Raw genomic sequence first — 22,223 nt, 5'->3', positions numbered from 1 at the left:
TGCAAGGCCGAAGGAGGAGGGGATACACCCAGGACGGGACACTAGTGCGTCGCAAGGCACCCCAGGCAGGGCATGAACCTCAGACTAATTTTTTTCAAAATTGGTTGTCTATCAAAATAGTTTATTTTTACTAAAATGTATTGATTTGAACTCACACACACACACACACACACACACACACACACACACACACACACACACACACACACACATTTTCTGAACCGCTTGTCCCATTCGGGGTCGCAGGGAGCCAGAGCCTACCCGGCAACACAGGGTGCAAGGCCAAAGGGGGAGGGGACACACCCAGGACGGGACACACCCAGGACGGGACACCAGTGTGTCGCAAGCACCCCAGGCAGGGCATGAACCTCAGACCAATTTTTTTCAAAATTGGTTGTCTATCAAAATAGTCTATTTTTACTAAAATGTATTGATTTGAACTCTAAGATGAAATTAATCAACTGATTGGAATAGATATCTTTACTCACCATCTGCCATACTGAAAACATTAACAAACTGATCACTTCATGGATACTCTATGGACTCCGATCATTCTTTTATCTTGGGCTATATTTATACTGCCTGCTAAATACATGGATGTTGATCGTTTTACATTTTACTCTTGTGTTCACATGTGATTGAGTGCTATTAATTTAATGACATTTATTCTTAATTTTTTAAAAAAGTGGACATTGATCATTCTTTCCTCTTCAATTACGTAAAAGCTTCTGACTTTAGCAAAGCCATATATTTCAAGAAATGTTTTAATGGCCCACATGACCCACATGCAAACACTAATAATATTTACATCAATATAAAAGGAGTAACAAAGAACAGTCCACAGCAATTTATTTGAATAATTTGTGTTTAGGCTGGGGGGGGGCTCGGTGGCGCGGCGGCACACCGGGCTTGGCCTGCGCCTGCTCCCTGGCAAGTCTGGGGTTTGTGTTCTACTTGGGATGCCTTGCGATGGACTGGCATCCTGTTCTGGGTGTGTCCCCTCCCCCTCTGGTCCTGCATTGCCGGGTTAAGCTCCAGTTCTCCATGACCTCGCTTGGGACAAGTGGCTTCAGACTGTGTGTGCGTGTGTGTGTGTGTGTGTGTGTGTGTGTGTGTGTGTGTGTGTGTGTTTAGGCTTGGAATAGGCCACACTCAATCCTACAATAATTGAACCAATGAAGAGAAACTCATTCAGAGGAAGAACACGAAAAATAGTGTAAGATGACAATAAATTAATGTGTAACAGAATGTGTTTGTCATGGCGGCGTCCAGGAAGTAAGTCGTCAGACCCAAGTGCAGAGCGGCAGCGTTTATTAAGGGAATCCAAAAGACGTGGTCACAAGACAAGCAAAGGGTCACCGATGAACATACGGTGTTGAAGACACAATCCGAAAGTCGTAATCCAAGGAGACAAGCGAGAAGTCGAAGAACACCAAAGGAGTCGTGGGAAGGCAGGAGAAAGGGCTAGGGAACAAGGACTAGGATGGGCAGGATGGCTAATGCTAACGAAGCGAGCGAGAAACAAGGCTGAACAAGGTTCCACGTTCGACCCTGCTCTGCGCACGCCTTTCAAGCCTCTGCCCCGTGAGCCATCGTAGGTGTTCCTTGTTATGTCGAGGTTGAGGGCGTGACAGTATTATCATTAAATACATTTTATCACAACACCAAGGTCCTTCTGCTTATATTTTCAGAAAACTTTAAAGGATTGTATGAGACTTAAAAAACTATTTGCCCAAAATATTAAAACTGTTGTGTTAAATATTAAATTCTCAGAGTTTCAGTTTCAGGATAATGATTACTTCTTTTTGCAAACTTGACAATATAGGTTGCAGTGGAAGCAACAAAAAATCTCCAGTTTTGGTGTTGTTGAAAAAAATCTCAGGTAACCGTGTTTTACAGTATGTTAAAATGGGCAATAATTACTAGCAAATTTTCAGCTTGAAAAGTTGTGCCTGCAGCTTCTGTGGAAATGTGCCAAAATGTTTAGTTACATTAGATAATATTTATTTGTTGAATGTTAAAATTAAGCATTTACCCTTTCAATGTGGCAATGAGCTTTACATTTTTTGTGGGTGGCTGTTAAATTTACCACTCTGCCAATGATGAGGGTGATTTTACTGGTCAGTTTGCTGCTGCTGAACATCAGTAGCAAGCTTCCTTGGCACGAGTATAATTCTTTTCTGAAGATCTGCTCATAAAGTGAATTCTCATAAAAAGAGCTCATCATTACTATTAATTTAAAAGAGAAACTAAACAGCAGAGAGCAGCTGGTACCATGGTGTTTACAGCCCCTGCCTTTGCACCCAGGCAGTTCTAATTACAGTAATCACTGTCTGCACAAAGCTATTTGTAATGCTGCTGCTTTTCAAGAGAATTTTCTGTTCTATCACTTTAAGCTTTACATAAGGCCTTCCTTTGCTTTTTCAGCGCTTTCTTTAAAAACCTTTTTGCTTCAAGGCTCATTATTACTATAAATGATAAAGAGCAGTGAGATTAATGAGGTGTTCACCTACTGCCATACTGTCTGACAACCAAAGTGCAAGAGAAATCATGGCCTCAAGAAATGCTTGGTTTTCCAACTTAAATCTTATTTTAATATTATATATGTTCATTTGTTTTTTGTAAGACACTACACTATTTAACTAGTCATTTTGTTATAGACAAAAAAACTCTCAGTTGTCCATAAATTAAAATTTTCATGACAGTTCCAATTTATACGAGCTTATGGTATTAGTGTGTGTGTGTGTGTGTGTGTGTGTGTGTGTGTGTGTGTGTGTGTGTGTGTGTGTGTGTGCGCGTGTCTGTACATGTACAATTCAGTCTCTCTAAATATTTTGTGGCGGTATCTGCATCCAGGCTCTTTGCAATCTGTGCATGTGACGTTTTTCGTTCTGTGCTTCCATTTTTGGCTTGAAATTATTATTGAATTGTTATGTATAAAAAAGGGTGCTTCTTAGTAAGCCTCAAACTTGTTGTAAAAAGAGCATTTGCTGCCACTCACATTGCAGCTTTCATCCCATAAGAATGTACTTTGCAGTATGTTGTGACTACTTCTCACTAACAAAATGAAAACACATATTTTATACACTACACAAATAACTACATAAATGGTATGGGTCCTAACCTTGGCATTCGTAATAAGTTTATGCTAGAAATTTTTCCAGTCTAAGTTTGAAACTTTGAAATTTTTCCGTGGCGTGTAAACATACCTGTTTACGCACATCTGCCATACACAGGACAAATGCATGTACAGTACAGCACCCACACAAAGAGCTACACTTAAGAAGGACCGCTGACTTCAGTTTGGCATAGGTGCCTGCACTATGGCAAGGTGGCACAGCGGCACAGCAAGTAGCACTGCTACCTCACAGCACCTGGATGGTGTAAGAGGACGTGGTTTCGATCCCTGCTCAGTTTGCGTGGGTTTCTTCCCACAGTCCAAAGACATGTTGTTCAGGTTCACCCATAGTATGTGAGTGACAGACAGAGTGTGCTCCACTGATGTGTGGATGAGTGACCCATTGTAAGTAGCGTATCTAGCAGTGTAAGTCACCTCGGTGAACAAGGTGTGTGGGCTGATAACACTACATAGGAAGTTGCTTTGGAGAAAAGCGTCTGCTAAAATAAATAAATGTAAGTAGTGCAAGATGATGTTGGTTCAATCCCTGCTCAGTCTGTGTGGGTTTCCTCCCACAGTTCAAAGATATGCTGCTTGGTTTATTCCATTTTTATTCTTTTTTTATTCTTTTTAAAGTATGTTCACACCTGACAGGTAATTTAGTGTGTCAGATATTAAGGCTCTATAGCTTCTCAAATGCAAGTTAAATTAATTACATATTTCCTTGACTGTAGAGGGGATGCGGTGGCGCAGTGGGTTGGACCGCAGTCCTGCTGTCCAGTGGGTCTGGGGTTCGAGTCCCGCTTGGGGTGCCTTGCGACGGACTGGCGTCCCGTCCTGGGTGTGTCCCCTTCCCCCTCCGGCCTTACGCCCTGTGTTGCCGGGTAGGCTCCGGTTTCCCGTGACCCCGTGAGGGACAAGCGGTTCTGAAAATGTGTGTGTGTGTTTCCTTGACTGTATGGTGAAAAAACAATAGTTTTAATGAAACCCAAGTTGTGACACTATGACTTCAGTGTCAAGCTCTTTTCAAGATAGGCATCACCACTATCTGTTTAGTCATTTCCACATTCCCACATCTATTTCATTTGTTCATTCATTGTCACTCAGAGGTATTACTGTAACAACTGAACAGCATTTTTTTAAGGGCCCAGAAAATATGGTACTGATTAGAAAAGACGCTGATTTCAAGAACTTGTATTTTGTATGCAAATAAAGTAGTAATAATTAGAATATCAGATCTTATTAATTCAATCTTTCAAAATGAAAAGGTCACCATTGATAGCTGACACACACACTGGCTGAGGCTGCTTGTCCCAGATGGGGTCGCGGCAAGTTGGGGCCAAGTCCGGCAGTGCGGGACGCAGGGCTCGGGGGGACACACCTAGGTTGGGATGCCAGTCTGTTGCAGGGCACCCCAAGCAGGACTCGATCCCCAGACCCATCAGAGAGCAGGACCCGGCCAAGCCCATTGCGCCACCACCCCCACATTGATAGTTGATGCTAGCAAATGTGCAGTACAGTTTTGGAGTACAGTTCTTAAAACTGGAAAAATGATATGCTCTCCAAAAGTCAAGAAAGTCATTGCTATGATGGATACAGATGGAGAGGAGGTATAGCTGTTGAGGCGATTAATTAAAGGGCAAAGTAATTGACTGTTTCAGCTTTTAAAAGACAGATGGCAGAATACAAAATGTGAAGTAAATCACTGTACTTAAGGGAGCACGTGCTCTAACAATTTTAAGCCGTATATCGAAAGCTATAAATCAATAGAACAGAGAACCAGGATTCACGTGACATTGACTATTCTTTAGATGACAATGAATGATACTTTAGGCCCTTGAGATGTTTCAGTGGTAGGCAAATGTTTCACACACACAGAGTCTGAAACCGCTTGTCCCGAGTGGGGTCGCGACAAACCAGAGCCTAACCCCGCAACACAGGGTGCAGGGCGCAAGGCTGGAGGGGGAGGGGACACACCCCAGATGGGATGCCAGTCCTCCGCAAGACACCCCGTGCAGGATTCAAACCCTAGACCCACCACACAGCAGACCCTGCCCAAACCACCGAGTCCCCCTGCTTAATTCATGTTATAAGAAAAAAAAAAACAAAGTGAAAAAAGTGTTAATGGCTGTACTTTACTAAGCTATTTTACATGCAGTATTTATTCATTGTGATGTTTTGGGGTTTTTAATATTTGATAATTTATATAATAAAGTGTTACAAAGTCAAAATATTTCTGTGTCATAGATATTAAATGTTTATGATAGACTTTTACTGAAAATAAATTGAGGGATGTCTGTATTGTTTGCCTTTTGATGAAACTGGCCAGAAGTTGACAAACACTGGAGATGGGTATGGAATCAATTGCTCAAGCACTGAGTTTTATTAGGAGGTTGTGGAACCAACTTTTTTTTAGAAATATTAAATTTGTTTTAATTTTAATGTTTATTTAAGTTAAAGAATGTGCTTATGTGTTACTGAATGTGTATTTATTTATTATAAATTTTATTATAAAAAGATTTTACAGAACACAACTAGTGAGTAGATCAATGATTATTAACCTTTTATTGATCTGACTTTGTGATACATAAAAGTGTACTTATGAAAAAAGTTAAAAAAGTAATTCTGGTCCCAATTGTTTGTAAGTTTGTGACAAACAGTATGTTCACTGAGTATATGTCTAGTATTATGCAGATGTAGGCTAATAAAGTGTTGTTGTTATTTTATGGTTAGACTCAACAAGTGATAGACAAATAAGGACACAGAAAAGTCAAGCACACAATAACTTCTTTATCAAAAAAGAAATGTTTTAAGCATAATTTATGGAAAGTGGCATTAGCATCTCAAATTGTGTGGTTTTACCCCTATCCCTGGAAAAAAATTTTTTTTTTCATATAACTATTCAACAACAAAGTTTGAAATACACTTCAGAATAAAACAATGGTCATCTTGCGCTAGTGATACCATATGAAGAAGGCCAGTCTTTTGGCAGTCTTGGTAGGTAAGCTTTACAGGAGCAGCTGTTGAGCATACTGACACTTGCATTCAAGTGTCTGTCTCAATCGACACTCACCAATATGAAACAATGGCATATTAAGCATGGGCAGCACAGTGCCAAGAGGCCAAGAGGTACCCAAAGGCTGTGATATGGAGGCATTATGGGCTGAGAGTAAAAATAATAATTTATGCAAATAAATAAAACATAACTCTACTCCGGTCCACACCAGATGTTACCTCTGTAGATATGAGGCTGACTTAAGTATATACGTTTTTCCTCTATAAAAGTTAAAATTGATCCAGAATTATAATGTGAATAAATTATTGAAGATTTCAGCAACCTTTTTGGAAATTCTTAGATCATGAGACCTGTGCTAAATATGGCAATGTTTTGCCCTTGCATCTTGTTATGTATCAGTATGTATGTATTTTCATTTTTTTTGGATATCCTGTCTTTATATTAATGTGACCCACTGTCACATTAATTTTTTGTTCTGCTGTTAATTAGTAACAGTCAGACAGCTTAATCCTACATATAATTTCTGTCCAAGAATCAGTTTATTGTATTAATGGACTTTTTCTGAATGCAGTTACTGTTCTGTGATAGTTAAAACACAATAAGAGAAGTAACTGGATTTTTTGCTGAACATAGTGGAACATTAGTTGCAAACAAGGGTAAAACCTTTTATATAAATCTATATAGGGAATAATCTAAATTTTATCATTACAGTTTTTTAAATATTTTCTAGGTCTATTGGTTAACAGCAAGCGTATTTGAGAAACAACAGCATATTAGTGAAAATTTCATTTTTACGGGTGGTGAATATAAAGGCTCTAATACATAATTATAATGGTTTCCTTTACTAAACTTACTATGATAGTGTGTGTGACTTGACTTGAGGAAGACAGTTTAGCGAAATGAATAGTTACAAAATTAAAGCACAATGTTACAAGTAGAGGATCTAAACACAAGCACGTACAACAATCCAACAAGCAAATATCTAGAGTGCCAGAATGCAGGAAGCGTGTGTATGGTTCTCTCTCACACAAATGTTTTAGGGTACAGTTTCAGTTTATCATACTGGACCTAATTTCACCAGCCAGGACCGCGTGTCTCGGCCTACATGAATGAAAATCCAGGACGATTAATGATATGTGACATTAATCGCTGGGGACTGGTTAAGTGAAAAACTGGATATCAGAAGATAGAATAACAGAGTATGAGTGTAGTTACATTTTAAAACACTAATTATCACTTCTCTGGGAGTCAGTTTCTTCCCAGTCAATTCCATATGTTCCTATAACAACAGCGTTAGTATTATCCATAATACCCTTGCAGGTAGTGGAAGTGAAACCGATATGAAACATGAAGTAAGTGAAAATAAAATTTACATACCAGTGACCTATTAACAGGTTCATATACAGTATATATAAATGTAAATGTAAATAACTAATTTCACTAACACATGGTCTGACAACCTCTAATCCTGCCATATAAAAGTGCTTTTGTTTTTGAATACGTGGCAAAGTAATACAAGAACTTAGCAATACCAGGCTGACTTGTCACCTCTAAAAGCAATTACCTTGAAAGAAAAGCATCCTTTGCTCTGTGTCCTGCTCCGTATGAGGGCTGCACACCAAGGCTCTCGCCTAGGAATTATATGGAGAGTTGTGTAGATACTAATCTCACTAATGTTGCAACTGTACTCTCTCTCTCATGTGTTTTATGCAGAGGACAGGCCTTATTATATATTCCCCCTCACGCATACAGCCACTTTTCTTTCTATCTAAATATGTTCTCCCACAAAACAGACAGACAGCTTCATAATGACATGAGGATTATTAGAGTCTGTTAGATGTAATTGTTGTGAGTCTTACGACAGTTTATTTTGGTATTTCACTCACCTTCACACACAAATCAACACTCCTCAATATGCATCCAAAGAAAGCAAAAAGCACAATCCAACATTTGTTGTTTTGCGTTTTCTTCTGCTGATGCTGCAAATGCAGTGTACAAATTGCAGCCTCATGCTAGTTATTATTGAACTGTTCATTGTGCAATTTAGGCACCCAGGAAGCTTCTAAGATAAAGTGAACCATTGCCTTTGGCAGGAAAAGACAGGTGTACTGTGCACTTTCAACATGTTTAGAACAGTAAGTATGTCACAGAAAATAAATGTCAAATGTTCTTAGACATCCCTTTTTAAAGATGGTGTTTCTTTTTTTATGGGGTGGTGTTTAACCTTGGCTTATGGGGAGATAAGGCAGAGACACCTATAAAATGCAAATCTGGGGTTGGATTATTTGCTCTATGTCTGTATTTGCAAGAGTCACAAAGCATTCAATACCATCTCATGACTGTTAAGGTGGGAATATAAATTCTGTAAGCAGGATGGTGGATGACAGCAAAGTCATTCTCCAAACAGCAGGGAGTCAAGAATGAAACATTTTCTGTTAAACTGGGTTTTTTTTAGAACATTTATATTCTGCCTAGAAATGTCCAGATTCTACAAGATGGTATAAATGACGATCGTAGTGCTTAAAAATATGAATGTTTTCCTTAAGGTCTGTGTGTTTTTGTTTTGTGTTTTTTTTTTTTTTTAATGAAACTATAAGTTAGTAAAAATCACATTTCAAGGGAAATGTAATTAATGAAGTTACTTTTATAATTTAATAATGTAGTTTTAGTAAATAAACAGCAAGCCAAAACATGCAGTGTAAAGTAGCTTTGTAATTTTTTTTTTTTTGCGATATCTGGTTTAGTATTGTGTCTAGCATGATGCTGTATTAGAAATGATTGAAGTATTGCACTAACAGAGGACATGTAAATGTAACCCACACACACACACACACACACACACACACACACACACACACACACACACACATTTTCTGAACCGCTTGTCCCATATGGGGTCACGGGGAACCGGAGCCTACCCGGTAACACAGGGCGTAAGGCCGGAGGGGGAGGGGACACACCCAGGACGGGACGCCAGTCCGTCGCAAGGCACCCCAAGCGGGACTCGAACCCCAGACCCACCGGAGAGGAGGACTGCGGTCCAACCCACTGCGCCACCGCACCCCTAATGTAACCTACCATGCAAGTTAAATAAAATTCCATTTTTATTTTTCATATGAAAATTAATGAATACACACCCTGTACACCAAGCAAATCTCGGCATTTTAACATTTAACACTACTACTAAGTTTTTTGTTCACACCATTATTATCAACAAATACAAAAACAAGTACATACATTGAACATGGATGCAGTCTACATTTTAATTAAACATGTAAGATGTACATATTTTACCCTTTATATGCTATGTATGGCAGATGCATTCTTCAACAGCCATGCATGTACATTTTTTTCATATCTTGTCAGTTCTTGAGCAATGACAAAAATAGCAGAATGCAGTAGTTTTATTTTTTGTTGATAGCCAGTAAGGGGGCGTGGTGATGCAGTGGGTTGGACCGGGTCCTGCTTTCGGGTGGGTCTGGAGTTCGAGTCCCGCTTGGGGTGCCTTGCGACGGACTGGCGTCCCCTCCTGGGTGTGTCCCTTCCCCTTACGCCCTGAGTTGCTGGGTAGGCTCCAGTTCCCTGCGACCCCGTATGGGACAAGCAGTTCAGAAAATGTGTGTGTGTGTGTGTGTGTGTGTGTGAGATGGCCAGTGGCATACATTGGCTCCTGATGATAACCATGTGCTGGAGAAGGTGCTGAAGGTTAGTTTGAACTGCAGTGCTCAATTACAGTGGTCTAGAAAAACTTTGTTGGATCTCTTTTCTGGAATTTGAACAAACATGGAAGTTTTTCATAAAAATATGAACTACTGTGATGATTGGAAAAAGTTAACACAGTATTAGTTAAAAAATTATGAAAGGAAGAAACCTTCGCTCCAAACACAACGCAGCCTTGGAAGATGAGTAAAAGATACCACAAAAGAACAGTAAAAATAAGGGTAGTTTGTACAACCCTAGAAATAGATTTGCTAATAAGCATTTCAAAAACAATAAATTAGTACATGAAAAAACAATCTGTGTATTTCATGCAAAAATGTAAACAAATTAATTTGGCATAATTTTCACTAGAATACATGTTTTTTGCATATGTATTGTATTATGTTATTATAGCATCACACAGGAGAAAAGCTAGTAACCAGAAAGGAATTTTTGAAGACAAATTTTAGCCTCCGATAAATGGATGCTTTACAGGAGCTTTTTTGTAGTTGGATTTTTCTCTACAGATACTAATACTTTCATGTTAATAACTCATGTGGGGACCTTTGTAATAAAAAAGGCTTTCTGAGTTGATTAAAGGACTTCAACAGTTTTCTATAAGTCCAAGTTATAATAACAAATACATTGACATAATAACAAAAACATTGGTCACTATGAAAAGGACAGGTAAAGCAAAGAATTCTTTACTCTGTAATCATACCTTAAAAAGATGCTTATTTTTTTCAGCATATTTTTCGTCCCTGCAATATTTAGAGAAAATAATAGCATTTTCATACCACATATTTTGAAATAATTCCCATAACAGCAATAGAAACAGGTTTGGGACAACCCATGTGTTAGTTAAATGGTATCATTCTAATGTAGAGATATCACTATATGTATATGACATTTATACTGACTGGGAATAGGATGCGCTGCTCAGTTTTCCATACCTCTGAGAAGTAACTGAAACTGACATACAAGTGTAGGGAATTAGGCAGCCTGATACCTGATGATTTAGAGAGGCTTGGTAAAAGATTTTCTGTTTCCTGTACAATGCACCATAATTTCACATTGATCACATAACATTTGCAGAATTGCCCACATCTGAACTATGTACTTGTATACCTGTACTACTTTTTGTTGTCTGTACTGGGTGGAGGGGTTCAATATTCCTACCTACTTCTGTATGTTGCTTTCACTAAATGGACGTTTTATATTTCTCTCATTTGATTAAAATGATCTTTCATTCTATATGAATTTCATTTTATACACTGAACAAAAATGTGAGCTACAAAGACCACAAAAATAAATAATGAGAAAAAAAGTGGAAACACAGTTTATAATCCATATAAATAATATATATGTTCTCCAGTTTAGTTGCCATATCACGATCTAAAACAGATACATCCAACCATCATGATACTGTAATAATAATTCCGCAGATGCAATGTACACATGTAATATTGACTGCTCTTTGCACTGAACGCCAGGTATTAGTGTTTCTAAAATAAATGTGTGTGCCTTGACTTTTCCAGGACACAAATTTATGAGCGAAGGAGAGTATGTAGAGATCACGGCGATCACCAAAGAACAGTCTGGAGTCTACGAGTGTAGTTCTACCAACGACATCTCGGCTCCTGATGTGAGGACTGTGCAAGTCACCGTTAACTGTAAGTAAAATGAGCATGTGCATTCAGTGAAACCCAACACACTGGAGCTTTCTGGGTTATTCTTCTTTGATAAGACTCTATCATTCTCTATTGACAGTTGAGACTGCATTCATCCAGATAACAGGGTATGCAGAGTAAGTTTAAAACAAGGATCCACATATAAACGTGTGGGTTTTGTTCAGTATGGTATGTGCCGCTTTTCTGCATTTCAGTGCTCAAGATGAAAAGGACATTGACAAAGCTTTCTCAATGTCATGTGTCCTTCGTAGATCCCCCCTTTATTTCAAACGCTAGGAGCACTGGCATTCCCGTTGGTCAGAGGGGCATCCTGCAGTGCGAGGCCTCTGCTGTTCCTGTGGCCAACTTTGAGTGGTACAAGGAGGACCGCAGGCAAGTCAAGGTTCATTAAGGAACTCACAAAGACACGGGGCTTTTCTCAGAGGAGCTGGGGGTCACTCTCAGATTTCATCCAATGATATTTGAAGGTTTCCCCAAAACTGAATTTTTACAGTGACATAAAGGAATGCTTTATATGTACTTCAAAATGTGTGCATATGGCTTGCCAGAAGGAAAAGAATTTTTTTGTTTCAAATTGGGCTATTATCATGTAAAGGTAAGCACATTACCATAATCATGGTGGTTTAACACAAATAATCAGGTCTTTGCTAAATAAATAAATAAATGAATATGTGTATTCAGTATGATTATTTACACTTTGGGACAACCATTAATTAAAATGATAGCTGCGGCATTAAGTCTCAGTTTATGCCTTATGAACAGTCCTCTTCAATTTAATCACACTTTCAATTAAGTTTTAGTAGGTTGTGTTCTTGTTGTGGTACAATACAGATGAGTAGAGCCATATTTTGAGTAGCAACATCTTCATTGAGGTCATTCTGAGGTATGTTTAGCATGAATTCTAGGGGTTGAAAAGTCACAGAATCCTGGTAGATGCAAGTATGTCTTTGGCAAAAATGCTCTGGTACATATCAGAGCTCATGATGCCACTGATCTGAAAACAAAAGCTGTATAATCAGTGGCAAGAAAACACAATAACATCAAGCAGACCACCACTGTATTTCCCAGCAGGACTGAGCTGTTTCTTTCTCTTATTCACCTACCTCTTGATGCTGTACACACCAATGTTTTTCAGGACAAAAGAGTTTGATTTTGGTCTCATCCAACTTCAGCACCTGGTTCCAATCAAAGTTGCCAGCTCTATTTAGCAATTTCAAGGTGATAGATATATTTATTTGTTGATCTCAAGGAGAGCTTTTCTTTGGTCACCCTTCCAAATAGCCTCTTGGAGTGGTGTCAGCTGGTAGCTGATTTGGAGACTCAGAGACCCCAAAATGTAACCGGACTCTGCAGTTCCCTTGGTGGGATTTTTTTTCTTTCAGTTTCTTTTCATTTCTTGTCCACCTATTTGTTTTTTTTTGTTTGTCTAATTTGTTTATTATTTAAGTTTTTAACTTAAACCTAGTTTATAAGCACAATGTGTTTCCCACTTGTAAATAAAATTCTGGTAAACTGCACATAAATTATTAATTGTAATAGGGAAAAAGAAATGTAAACCCAAGTCCAATAAATTCACCTGTTTTTAACCGATATATACAAAATGCCTGATTATAAAAACAGACTTCAGCTGTTAGTGGAGGATATTTTATAACAGCCTAACAAGGAAATTCACTTGAGCACCTTATGAAGCTCATAAGATACTCATTAAACTATTTCATAAAATGTAACAGATCTTGCAGTTTGGTGGGTAGGTGGATATAGGTTTGGTGGTGAAAATGTCTTGGGCAAAACCAGAGCATCTGACAGAGACCCACATGAACATGGGAGAAACATGCAAATGCCACACTGACTGAGCAAGATTCAGACCCATGGTTGAACTCACAACCCAAGAGCTGTGAGGCACCTGCTGTGCCACTAATTTCGCAGAAGAACAACATAATAATAATAAAATAAATTATGAAAGGAAAAGATGACAACTGAAGGAATAGAATATGGCATCCTTGGTTGTTCATAGGGATGCGTGGTGGCACAGTGGGTTGGACTGGGTCCTTCTCTCCAGTGGGTCTGGAGTTTGAGTCCCGCTTGGGGTGCCTTGTGATGGACAGGTGTTCCCTCCCCCTCCAGCCTTCCGTCCTGCGTTGCCGGGTTAGGCTCCGGCTCCCCGTGACCCTGTATGGGACAAGCGGTTCAGTGTGTGTGTGTGTGTGTGTGGTTGTTCATATAGATTGATATAAAGAAAGAAAATATTTTTTACAGGGTCTTCATGGTTATTGTGTTATTGTAACATATACATGCAAAACTATGTGAGTGGAATGAAGTTCCATCCATCCATCCATCTTCCTCCGCTTTTATCCGGGGCCAGGTCGCGGGGGCAGCAGTCCGAGCAGAGTCCTCCAGACTTCCCTCTCCCCGCACACCTCCTCCAGTTCCTCTGGGGGAACCCCAAGGCGTTCCCAGGCCAGCCGGGAGACATAGTCTCTCCAACGTGTCCTGCGTCTGCCCCGAGACCTCCTCCCAGTGGGACAAGCCCGGAACACCTCCCCAGGGAGGCGTCCAGGAGGCATCCGGAACAGATGCCCGAGCCACCTCAACTGGCTCCTCTCGATGCGGAGGAGCAGCGGCTCTACTCCGAGCTCCTCCTGGGTGACTGAGCTCCTCACCCTATCCCTAAGGGTGCGCCCAGCCACTCTGCGGAGGAAACTCATTTCTGCCGCTTGTATCCGCGATCTCATTCTTTTGGTCATGATCCAGAGTTCATGACCATAGGTGAGGGTAGGAACGTAGATCGACCGGTAAATTGAGAGCTTCGCCTTACGACTCAACTCCCTCTTCACCACAACAGACCGGTACAATGACCGCATTACTGCGGATGCCGCACCGATCCGTCTGTCAACCTGCCGCTCCATTTTTCCCTCACTCGTGAACAAGACCCCGAGATACTTAAACTCCTCCACTTGAGGGAGCAACTCCCCCCTAACCCGGAGGGGGCAATCCACCTTTTTCCGACTGAGAACCATGGCCTCGGATTTGGAGGTGCTGATTCTCATCCCCCTGTAGTTTGAACACAATCTCCGGTCCCCCTTCTTAAAAAGAGGGGCCACCACCCCGGTCTGCCAGTCCAAAGGCACCGTTCCCGAACTCCACGCGATGCTGCAGAGGCATGTCAGCCAAGACAGCCCCACAACATCCAGAGACTTGAGGAACTCGGGGCGGATCTCATCCACCCCCGGAGCCTTGCCACCGAGGAGTTTTTTGACTACCTCAGCAACTTCAGCCAGGGTAATGGACGAGTCCCCCTCCAAGTCCCCAGCCTCAGCTTCCTCTACGGAAGGCGTGTCAGAGGGATTGAGGAGATCCTCAAAGTACTCCTTCCACCGCCCGAGGACATCCTCAGCTGAGGTCAGCAGCGCACCACTTCCACTGTAAACAGTGTTTGTGGAACACCGCTTCCCCACTCTGAGTCGCCAGACGGTTTGCCAGAATCTCTTTGAGGCCGACCGAAAGTCTTCCTCCATGGCCTCACCGAACTCCTCCCAAGCCCGAGTTTTTGCCGCGGCGACTGCCAGAGCCGCGCTCCGTTTGGCCCGTCGGTACCTGTCAGCTGCTTCAGGAGTCCCATGAGCCAGCCAGGCCCAATAGAACTCCTTCTTCAGCTTGACGGCATCCCTTACTTCCGGTGTCCACCACCGTGTTCGGGGATTGCCGCCGCGACAGGCGCCGGAGACCTTATGGCCGCAGCTCCGAACTGCCGCCCCGAGAATGGAGGCGCGGAACATAGTCCATTCAGACTCGATGTCCCCCACCTCCCTCGGGACCTGGTTGAAGCTCTGTCGGAGGTGGGAGTTGAAGACCTCTCTGACAGGGGCCTCCACCAAACGTTCCCAACAGACCCTCACTATGCGTTTGGGCCTGCCAGGTCTGTCCAGCTTTTTCCCCCGCCATCGAATCCAACTCACCACCAGGTGGTGATCAGTTGACAGCTCAGCCCCTCCCTTCACCCGAGTGTCCAAGACATATGGCCGAAGGTCAGAGGAAACGACTACAAAGTCGATCATCGACCTCCGACCTAGGGTGTCCTGGTGCCAAGTGCACTGATGGACACCCTTATGCATGAACATGGTGTTCGTTATGGATAAACCGCGACTAGCACAGAAATCCAATAACAACTCACCGCTCGGGTTCAGATCGGGGAGGCCGTTCCTCCCAATCGCGCCCCTCCAGGTATCACTGTCGCTGCCCACGTGGGCGTTAAAGTCCCCCAGTAGAACAACAGAGTCCCCAGTGGGAGCACTTTCCAGCACGCCCCCCAGGGACTCCAAAAAGGCCGAGTACTCTACACTGCCGCTAGGCGCATAAGCACAAACGACAGTGAGAGACCGTTCCCTGACCCGAAGGCGTAGGGAGACGACCCTCTCATTCACCGGGGTAGACTCCAACACATGGCGGCTGAACTGGGGGGCTATTAATAAGCCCACACCCGCCCGCCGCCTCTCACCTTGGGCAACGCCAGAATAGTGGAGAGTCCACCCTTGATCGAGAAGAGTGGCTCCAGCACCCAAGCTGTGAGTGGAAGTGAGCCCGACTATATCTAGACGGTATCTCTCAACTTCCCGCACCAGCTCAGGCTCCTTCCCCGCCAGTGAGGTGACATTCCAAGTTCCAAAAACCAGAGTTGGCGCCCGAGGTTTGGGTCGGCCGGGCACTCGGCCCCGACCACCGCCCAAATCACAATGCACCGGCCCCTTACGGTTTCTCCGGCAGGTGGTGAGCCCACCGAAGTGGAATGAAGTTATCAAGGGTAAATATTAATAAAATAAATATAGTACAAGGACAGAACAGTAATGCAGTGAGTACAGTGGGTACCTCATAGATCCTGGGCTGTATGATCAAGAATATGTTTTTCCCTGTGACCCTGCATTAGGACAAGTTTACCAGTAGGGAGTGTATGAGTAAATGTGTTTTATCCAAAGCGAATGACAAGATTTGCCTTATTTGTACAAATAGATGTTTTTGCTGGAGGAATGAAGGGTAAATATCTTACTCAAGGTTACTACAGCCGTACCAGGGAGTGGTGCCATGTCTAAATCCTTCACTGTTATGCTACCTGCTACCCCCATGTGGTATCATATTTAAAAAATCTTTAACCCACCAATGTGTGAGGATTAAAAAATGTGGATGATTTATGCAAATAATTTGCCCAACTTCTTGAAATGTTGAATGTTTTGAAAGTACATTCATACTATTGTATCAGGTACAAGTACTAGTACAAGTAGTAACATAAAAGAGAAAGCATTTGACAGGCCTTATACTGTATTTGCAGTAGCTTTTACCTTTACAGTATTTGAATGCATTCATTTTTTGAGTCAGTGACTTCACTTACAGGTTTTTGCATTCATTGCATTTACATTTATTCAGATGGCTGATGCTCTTCTCTAAAACATGTTACAAGGTAAAGCTACGTATGATTACTTACCCATGTATACAGGTGGGTAATTTTACTGGAGCTATTTAGGATTAGAGTCTTACTCAAGAGGGGGTGCGGTGGTGCAGTGGCGCAGTGGGTTGGACCGCAGTCCTACTCTCCGGTGGGTCTGGGGTTCGAGTCCCGCTTGGGGTGCCTTGTGACGGACTGGCGTCCTGTCCTGGGTGCGTCCCCTTCCCCTTACGCCCTGTGTTGCCGGGTAGGCTCCGGTTCCCTGTGACCCCGTAAGGGACGAGCAGTTCTGAAAGTGTGTGTGTGTGTGTGTGTGTGTGTGTGTGTGTGTGTGTGTGTGTGTGTGTGTGTGTGTGTGTGTCTTACTCAAGAGTACTACGGCATGAGATGGGTTTTTGCTTGTGCTATACACTGGTCTACCAAACCCTGGTTATGCATTGAGCAAGAAATTTGTTAACCTTAATCACATTAACAATTAACAGCAACAGATTTTGTTGAGTTGCCAACTGACAGATAACTTTTCTTTCAGGCTCTTCAATGGACTTAACGGAATAAAAATTGAAAACAAAGGCAGACAATCTATGCTTATCTTTTTCAATGTTTCCGAAGAGGATTATGGTAACTATACCTGCGTGGCAATGAATACCATGGGAATCACAAACGCAAGCATCATTTTGTATGGTAAGCACATTTTCAAGTACAAATAATATGCTTCATATATTTTAAAATGGTAGACATGGGTTATAAGCAACATTTGGAACTGCTATGGCATACCACTTGACATCCCTTTCTTCCATTTTTCCCAGTTTTGTCACATTTTGCAGTTGACCTAACCATTATGCCAAGTTTTCTGTGAGCTGCCAATGGCTTTTCACATGTTAATGCTTGACCTAGTCTCTGAATGTTGTACACTAAATTATTATAGATAGCTAATGCTCAAAGTAGCTATATTGCCATAAGAGGTTCACCGTTACCTGTGGTAAGATGCACTCTTCTTTTTCCTGGTGTTTACATATCTATTAACCGCTAGCTCAGTACCATTTAGTTTTAAACAAAAATCCAAACTGATATTCTTCTCATCCGTTACCTATGTCCACTGTTTTTACCTGTTCGGTTGCATTTCTTACCACCATAATTACTTTAACAAGCAAGGTAGCCAAAGCTATTGTTTAGAAATTACTGTTGTACAATTTGTAGTATTGTGGCTATGGTAGCCATGCAAGTTTATGAAGTAAACTATAGCAAAGTTAAACTGTAGTAGTTTTTGCTAATCATATTTACTCATATATGCTCAGTTAAGACATTCACAACTCAACACAGTACCATTTATTCTTTTATTACTCTTCTTCTTCCTCTTCTTCTTCCTCTTCTTCTTCTTCTTCTTATTATTATTATTATTATTATTATTATTTTATGTGGTAGCAATAATAGTATAAGTTATTATTGTAATCATCTGCTAACTGTACTAGTCAAGTTACATTAATTTTCAACGAATGCCTTGCAAGTTCACTATAGTCCATGAATAAGGCTCATAAAAGTGTCTGCTTGAGAAATGTTGCTGTTTTCTTAAAATTATGAGTCACTGAAATAAAAAAAGCCCAGTATGCATCAAAAGGAAACAATAGCACAGAATTCTGTAAAGGTTTCTACTGAGATGTCATGTCAAAGTGCTATTCAGCAATCAGCGAACCTTTGACAAATATAATTGCTGACGATTTTCTACAGTCAATTAAAAATGTTTGCCTTGACAGTCATAGAAGGAATCCATTAAAGGTTTGTTTTGTAACAATAATATAAAATACTTTTACAATCCTTTTCAACTGGATGTTCAAACATTGACCCATAATACTACTGTAATTCTTATGAGATAAATAAAAGCAATTTCTGAGACACCCTACTGTGACAGTCTAACATTCAGATGTTAAATCAAGAACTTTGTTGTGATCTGAGGGCTTCATGTTAATTGATTTCTTTCTTTGAAAACCCACAGGCCCAGGAGCCGTGCATGATGTGAACAGGGCGGCCCGGTCTCGAAAGAACTCACTCTGCCTTCTCTTGACTGTGACTTTGTGGTACCTTTTCAAGTTTTGATGCAGCAGTGGTGACCTCCAACCACTTCCAGAATTGCAGTACAGACTTTTAATCCCGTATAAGCAAATGAATATCACCAACACAGATGGTTTGCATTTTTTAGCGTTGGATTGACCGTGTTTATCTTCTTTTCCCTTTTTTCTTTCTGGGAGCAGGGTGGGAAGGGAGTAAATAGGGTTACAATAGTATTACAGAGTATGTGTCTCTCCAAACTTTTATATGTAAAAAAGGAAACAAAAACTAGTGTAATGGTTTAATGGTTTTGCTCATTATTGAGGTATACATTCGGATCACTGGTGTGTCCTGTCCTGTTTTATTCTGTACAATAACACATGCTTTTAAGTAACCAACAAAAATAGTATTTTCTGTGCTGAGTATGGAAACTGCAATGTTTTATTGTTAAATTACTGTATTTTTGACAGTGGTATGCGACTGAGCGATAACAATTTAATATAAAAGATGTCAACTTACCTACAATATATTGTATTACCATTCCTAAAACACAACAGTATTTCATGACATGTAGATATACAAGTTGAAACAGAAAAGTAAAAAATGCATTTAAAATATTTAAAATAATGTCCAGACTATTAAAGATTGTTGTCCTGTCTGGAATTGCAGCAGTAAGCTGCCCTTTTCTGTTGACCAGTTCCAAAAAGTAAACCAACAGATAATCTAAAATCATGTCCTATCTTATTTTATTTATTTATTTTTGAATTATTTCTTTCTTTTTTTGCTTCAAACTGTGCCACAAAAAGATACACAATTAACATGATCGATGTACCAACAGCCATTTATTTTAGTTACTATTTAGTTACTACTTAATTTCTTGCTTTTTCAATATAAACAATGGCAAAACCCAAGACAGACCTTTGATAGACAATAATTGAAGAAGGATTTTCTAAAGTTTGTGTTCAGTAGTTTACAGTTAGAGCTCAACAGCTCAGTATGAATATGCATTATATAAAATAAAAATGTGTAATGTATTCATTTCTGTAAAGGACTATTTAAAATTTCTATAGAGCTGTCCCTTTTTGCCCTTTGACTCACTGCCACATTTCTGTAATAATTACACTAAATCAAAATTTCTTTTATTCAATTTGGGCTGATGTTACTGGTCTCAATATTATTGTAAGAAACAAAAAAGGAACAAAGTCAATTCAGTATGTTTGGGATGTACTGTGCAGTCTAAAAGTAGCTTATTGTATGTTAATATATTGTATATTCATATACAGTAATGTCAAATGAAGGTGCAGTGACAGTGTATTTTGATGGGAGTAGATCATGTGCCGCTGCCCAAGCATCCTTTGGACTGGTTTTAACTTCTGCATGGTAAAAGGGCTGGGCCATTGCTGTCATGGCACCATGGCACCATTATACTATTTTTTTTTTTTTTTGACTGGCCAAACAATCAATAGAAATGGGCTGAGAGTGTGGTGTTCTTACTCTTTGCTCCTAGCAATATATCCTCACTCTCAGTGTACATGTGAACAAAAAGCTGCACCTTTAAGATCTGTCCTTTCTATGAAATGAATAAGAATCATCTCATGTCACAGCTGTCACCGTTGATCAACCGTACAAAGCCTTACCAGAATACAATCAACACCTTTCTCGAAAGAAACGCGATATCAGGCTGCACCAGCTCACGAAAATGCACATAAGAGAGAGACAGGGCCATTTTATGAAGTGTGGAGGTTGGAATTAGGCCTCATGTCAAGGGATTGGGCTCTCAATAAACACTGTCAATGAAAGAAAAAAGAGCGATGAGTCGAGATGGCTTGATCTCAATTCAAAGAATACAGAAACAACAATGCAAAAATAAACGGAAATCTGATTTTTACCTTTCATACTGAATGTATAACACATAAATGAAGACTCTACATTGTCATCACTGAGGTTATTCAAATCAAACAGCTATGAAAGAAGCTGAAAAACACTGGAAAAAGTTATATCTTTGCTACTGAGTTTCTCTATGCCAAGCCCCATGTTAGATCCATGAAACCGAATTCTTTTCAAAAAATCTTTGTTTGCAGTGTCTTTGCCAGTAGCCCTCTTAAATAATATAGCACCATAATATAGAAATTTGTCTATTGTTTATGCATTGTTGAGGAAACTGCTTTGTGCATAATGGACAGCTTTCTGTTTGGCTGTGACAGAAACCCAGAGAGTATAAATGGAATACTGCAGCAGCACCATACCACGTGGAAATATTCTGCACGAATCAATGAAGTACAATGAACAGCTTTTTCTGACTAGGACAGACAGCATGTCTATGATTCATTGCATCTGTTTACAAATTTACAAGAAATAGGGGGAACAAGTTACTTGTGTATTCATTGGAGCCACACAAATGAGTGCACACTACCAAGAAAGTGCTGCTTTCCAGCAAAGCTGGCATAATGTAACAATTTTTACCAGCATAATACGAAAGATATAACAATACGAATATAAGAATAAGACCAAGATGGCAGGATGTTATACATGTGTATATATGAAGGACACAATTTACCTTTAAGCAAACATAACAGGGAGCACATTATAGGACAATTTTATTAAACTGCATAATTGCATTATGCAATGTGCTGCAGTAAATGTGGTGCACATTTATGCTGAACAATACAGTTAACAGAATTTACTTATATTTTTGCACTGAAATTGGCAGTTAGGCTGCACAGATGCAGGTATGTCTCTTCATTTCTGTATCATGCTAGCTGTGTGCCTTGTGTGGATCTGACACAATTGGAGAAATAGATATTTCATGTATGCCCCATTTACTAGTCATAGTGTAAAAGTAATGGCCATTAAAAAAAAAGAAAAAAGTAATAATAATATTGTGAATGTTAGAACTTTTTTCCAAAGGATTTTTCTTTCAAAATGTGGAGTAAATCCTCTGTATTTACTATTATATTTTCTTATCAATGAAAATGTTGGTTGTGATTCTTATTTTGTTTATAAATTTCCCTAACCTTGTATCATAATGAGTGTAGAAGTACTTAATACTCCATCAACTGATAAAATGTTCAACACCTTTTATACTGTCACTTTAAAGTGTAGCTAAAACATAACACTATTAAATTAAAAGTTGTGTGAACTGTATTTGCCGCATTCCATAATACAACACTGTAAATACATTATACATCTATACTTAGTGTATGTTAATTATTACAGTTCTCA

General features: G+C 40.2%; 1 protein-coding gene across 5 annotated transcripts in view; it reads left to right on the top strand.

The window, feature by feature from the left end:
• The window catches only part of opcml (opioid binding protein/cell adhesion molecule-like), a 275,155-nt gene extending 253,286 nt beyond the window's left edge, over positions 1–21,869 (top strand). For all 5 annotated transcript variants that reach the window (XM_018755365.2, XM_018755367.2, XM_018755369.2 and 2 more), the window contains 4 exons: positions 11,372–11,506; positions 11,776–11,896; positions 17,488–17,639; positions 18,949–21,869. In XM_018755365.2, the coding sequence (XP_018610881.1) occupies positions 11,372–11,506; positions 11,776–11,896; positions 17,488–17,639; positions 18,949–19,049 (509 nt within the window). In that variant the 3' untranslated portion in view covers positions 19,050–21,869. The remainder of the gene's footprint in view (positions 1–11,371; positions 11,507–11,775; positions 11,897–17,487; positions 17,640–18,948) is intronic.
• Positions 21,870–22,223: the final 354 nt, after the last annotated feature.

This window comes from Scleropages formosus, chromosome 4 (genome assembly GCF_900964775.1).
Source record: "Scleropages formosus chromosome 4, fSclFor1.1, whole genome shotgun sequence".
Taxonomy (NCBI): Eukaryota; Metazoa; Chordata; class Actinopteri; order Osteoglossiformes; family Osteoglossidae; genus Scleropages; species Scleropages formosus.
Note: the sequence above shows the minus strand (reverse complement) of the source record. Positions and strands in the feature narration are given on the sequence as shown.